The sequence below is a fragment of the Tamandua tetradactyla genome, chromosome 14 (genome assembly GCF_023851605.1).
Source record: "Tamandua tetradactyla isolate mTamTet1 chromosome 14, mTamTet1.pri, whole genome shotgun sequence".
Classification (NCBI taxonomy): Eukaryota; Metazoa; Chordata; class Mammalia; order Pilosa; family Myrmecophagidae; genus Tamandua; species Tamandua tetradactyla.
Window position 1 is genome coordinate 86,601,157 of NC_135340.1, and position 4,711 is coordinate 86,605,867.

General features: G+C 37.7%; 1 protein-coding gene across 2 annotated transcripts; it reads right to left on the bottom strand.

Moving 5' to 3' along the window:
- Positions 1-317: 317 nt before the first annotated feature.
- LOC143655220 (ret finger protein-like 4A) lies at positions 318-4,487 on the bottom strand. Of its 2 annotated transcripts, XM_077126664.1 has the most exons (3): positions 3,120-4,487; positions 1,763-2,057; positions 318-894 (listed from the first exon to the last, which is right to left on the bottom strand). In XM_077126664.1, exons 2-3 carry the CDS (start codon positions 2,046-2,048, stop codon positions 323-325), a joined length of 858 nt encoding a protein of 285 aa, XP_076982779.1. In that variant the 5' UTR covers positions 2,049-2,057; positions 3,120-4,487; the 3' UTR covers positions 318-322. The 2 variants fall into 2 exon arrangements, with proteins under 2 accessions (XP_076982779.1, XP_076982780.1); XM_077126665.1 differs by lacking the exon at positions 3,120-4,487 and having other exon boundaries at positions 1,763-2,351.
- Between the last annotated feature and the right edge of the window lie 224 nt (positions 4,488-4,711).

The window sequence follows — 4,711 nt, forward strand, 5'->3', positions numbered from 1 at the left end:
CTCCTACAGTTTATATTACTAAATTGATGATATTTCTCATCAGTAGATTTTTGACAGGGGTTCCATGGTGGTGGGAAAGGAATTGTCTTTTCAATAAATGGATGTGACAGTTGAATATCCACATATAAAAGAATGAAAATGGATGCCCATGTAACCCCATGTACAGAATTTAATAAAAATGGTTCAAAAGCATACAACCTAATGGCTAAAACTATACAACTCTTAGAATGCAGCACAGGGTTCTCTGCTGTTTTTTGTATACTGCATGTATGAAGTAAAAAATGCCACAGTTACAAAGACAAAGAAATTTTCAACACTTGGTTTATTTGGGTTTATGCTGGAGGCATGGAATGCATGGATTCATAGCAGGACAAATAGTCAGGGAGCCTTGATCATCATCGCTTGGAATTGAAGGACAAAAGAATGGGCGCAGTGGCTCTGTAGCTGAAATTTTGGTGAATGTGAAAATATGGGATCTATCAGTAATATTACAAAAAGAAAGATTTCCAATATCCATATCGAGGAAAATCCCCACTTGGTATAACCTGGCGTTCACCCAGACTGCAGTCAGTGGCTTAGTGCTGGCTGAGAAAACTTTTCCATCTCTCACACCCACAGTCCAGAAGCCATGATCTGAAGACCGTAGAATGGTTCCTTGTCGGGGAACAGATTCTTTGCAGACACCCAGATCCCATTCTTTGCTTCTTCTCACATCCACTTCCCAGTAATGGCGACCTGAAGTGAACCGAGAGGAGCCCAGAACACAAATTGCTGGTCTGAATCTCTCAGCACACTCTTTACGATTTTGTTTCTTATGTCCACATCGGACACTCCTCAGGTCATCAGAGAGGATTAAGAAGTCATTGGCTGTGTCAACATCCAAGGTCATGTCCACTGTGGAATAAAAAAGAAAAGCTATCACATGGAGAGATTATACACCCACTCCACTGAAAGTTACTGAAAATGTGCACATATATCGTTCAATTAATTTTCTTTTACTCATCTTATTCTTTCAATCAGAATTTACCTGAGAAACTTTACATAGTACTCCTGATAAGGTAAAAAAAAATCCTATATATGTTTTAGAGCAGAATGTACCTTTTAGTCACAGTAGAGATTCTGTTTATATTAGTTTATTTGGCTGTTTGATGATTATTCTCTTTAATACATAAAATCCATGAAGGATAGTATCACTGTGGTTGGCTCTTAAATTTAATCTGTATTTTAGCATAATAAAGATTATTCAGACATAAGCCTATCAAGTATAGACTTATGTATATTTTGAATGAAGGAAAATATTCTATTTGTTGTAAAATAGTGTTGAAATAATAGACTTTGTTTCTCTTGGCCTTCCATTCCCATTTCATCTTGGTGGCTATCCAGTTGCATTGTAGACATTGTCATTCTTATTTTTATGTCAGTAAGAGTTAATGATGAGATCTCAGGTAATGGGTCACATCTGTTGCAATGTTCGGCAACATGTGAAGTACTCAAAACCAACTGTGGCTACCATTATGGATAATGAAGCTCCAGGGCATGGCCAAAATATTCATCCTTGCAAACAGGCAGGTGGATCTTTTATTTACACTCAGAAATGAGAACAGCTGTTCCTTGTGGCACATAGAAGTTTTAAGTGCCAGAATTGAATTACTGCCCACATTTAATATTGACCCTATTGAATAGTTCAATAGGGTCTAATAAATAAATAAATAAATAGTGTTTATTTCAAGGTCCTCTGTGGAAAGATGTACAGATTCCTTACCTTGGAACTTCAGAATCTTTGGGTTCATTTGTAGGATGGTTTTCAGGTGGGGTTCCAGTTCCTTGACCTTGGAAACCAGCTTCCGCAGCTGGTAGTTGGGCCTGGTTTCATTCTTCTGAGAGACCACAGGGCAGTAGGGACACAATAAATCCTCTCCATTTGGCTCCTTCTCCAGTGAACTGAGGCAGTGCAGGCAGCAGACATATCCACATTTTAAGTTTACTGGTTTTTCAAGATAAGCCATACAGATAAGACATCTACTTGCATCTTTAAAGTGTTCAGCCATGATCACTGTCTGGGTGAAATGAACATGACAATAGAATTTCCATGAATTAAATGCCCTGGGACTCTTTCATGTTTATATGCACAAAGTTGTCATATGCCTTCTAAATGCATCACTAGTTCAAGGTAATGAAAATACAGTGCACATACAAATATAAAATCTCATGGCCTCAAACTTTTGATATTTGGAATCCAATTGGAGTGAAGAATGGAATTCATTAATCAACTTTGAAGGATCTAGAGCTGGGCTGTCCTACGTGTGTAGGCACAAAACTCACGTGGCTTTACTCGATCCAAATTGAGATTTGCAATGAGTACAAAATATAAATGTCATTTTGAAGAGGTAAGTTCAACAGAGTATAAACCATCTCTTTAATAACTGTTTCAAATAAATTATATGTTGAAATAAAAACAGTTAGGACATTAAATTAATTTGACTTATTTTTACTTTTTTTAAATGTGGTTACTAGAAAATGGACAATTACATGTGTGAGTCACACTATTCTGTTGGACAGTGTCTGTCCAGAATCAAAGATTTTCGACATTCCCCAGCTGGTCTAATTTGCGTGTGGCAAAAACTCAAAGCAGCAGGTAAGAGGTTGAAGAAGCCAATGGGAGAACCTCAAATCACTATCCAGTAGAGTTGTCTAAGCTATGATTTGATTTAGTGAAATGAAGACTATATCATTTGTTCAGCCTGCGTATTGAAAATCTAGGTTTTGCCTAATATTCCTTTAGTAGAGGGGCCAACAGTTCCCAAATGCACACTGGGTTTGGCTTGGAGTTGGCTTCAGACAATACCTCCTGCATGAATAAATTATTGATTGTCTTATCCTTAATTTCTCTTATCCGCCGTTTGTACAAATTTGAGAAATAAATAAGATTTGACTTACCTCTTGTGTCAGTTTGCTAGCTGCCAGGATGCAATATACCAGAACTGTAATAGCTTTTTAAAAAAGGGAATTTTATAAATTACAAGTTTGCCATACTAAGGAAGTGTATTAGTTAGGGTTCTCTAGAGAAACAGAAACAACAGTGAACACTTGCAAATATAAAACTTATAAAAGTGTCTCACATGACCACAGGAGCGCAGAGTCTAAAATCCGCTGGGCAGGCTGCAAAGCTGATGATTCCAATGGAGGGTCTGGATGAACTCCACAGGAGGGGCTCTCCGGCCGAAGCAGGAAGAGAGCCTGTCTCTTCTCAGTCCTCCTTAAAAGGCTTCCAATGATTAGATTGAGCATCACTCATTGCAGAAAACACACCCCTTGGGTGATTACAAATGGAATCAGCTGTGGATGCAGCTGATGTGATCTTGATCTAATTCTATGAAATGTCCTCATTGCAACAGACAGGCCAGCACTTGCCTAAACAGATAAACAGGTACCGACACTTGGCCAAGTTGACACTTGAAGCTTACCATGACAGAAAGTAAAACTTGAAAGTGAAATTAAGGCACCAACAAGAGGTTACCTTTACTCCAAAAAGGCCGATGGGTCAAGAAGACCTCTGTCTTGGCTCTCTCCAGGTTCTGGCTTGCTTAACATCTCATGGCAATGTCTGCTGTGCTCCAAGTATTTCCAAACATCTGTGTCTCTGTTCTACCCCTGTCCACACATGTGTCAGCTTGGCTGTGAAGTTTCTGTCAACAGTGAGGCTTCTATCGCTTCTGATACTCTCCAAAATCTTTCCTCTTTTAAAGGATGTTAGAAATCTAATCACTTGGCCAAGGGTGGAGTCACATCTCCATCTAATAAAGGTCACACCCAATTGCGGAGATAATGTAATTGAAAGTTTCCAACCCTCAGTATTGAATTAGGATTAAAAGAAATGGTGGCCACCACAAGACTGGCTTTCCCAGGGTAAATCATACTTTCAAACTGGCACACCTCCCCTCCACTAGGCTCTCCTCTGGCTACAGCTGTTTCCACTGTCAACTGAGGGCTGGAGTGACTACCTTTGACAAAGGGCTTTTCTTGGTGAGGGGCCCTCTTCTCACTTCATATCCTGCCTCTCCTCTTCATTGAATCAAGTTGATTTAATTGTGGTTTAAATAGGATTTTTACTGACCACAGAGAGGTTACCAGAAAGGTGAAAATTTTATCTTGGAAGTTTGTTTTTCCTATTAATATGGGCAAATATTGCCATGTTATCATTCTAGATTTCATATTATTTCTGTTGATGTAAGATTTGGAGTTAAGACACAGACTTTTAAAACAAAATGTTTGGCATTGATATTAATATTTATGAATACAGATAATTTCAAATTTATGTTTTGGTCCTAAAATAAAACCTCCTCACATTTACATCAAGAAATTAATTAAACCTCCTCAGAAGTATTTCTGAAAATTACACACAGTAAACTACAGTCCCTCTTGAAAAGGCATTTTCCTCTAAGATTGTGAAAATTCACTTTTCTAAGTTTGGTATATAAAATGCCAAGTTGTTCCTCAATAATTAGTCAGCCAGTGAAGGTCCTGTATTTTATCAAAGTATCAAAAAATATACTTATCTTATTATCATAAGAAATATTGGTAAAAATGAGAAACAATTCACTTTTTCAATGAAGCATTTTTGTTCTCTACAAAAAAGATTTCTCTGATTGTAGATGACTCATAAGTAATCATCATTATGGGTTTAAAGAGAGAGAAAAATAAGGAAATATGG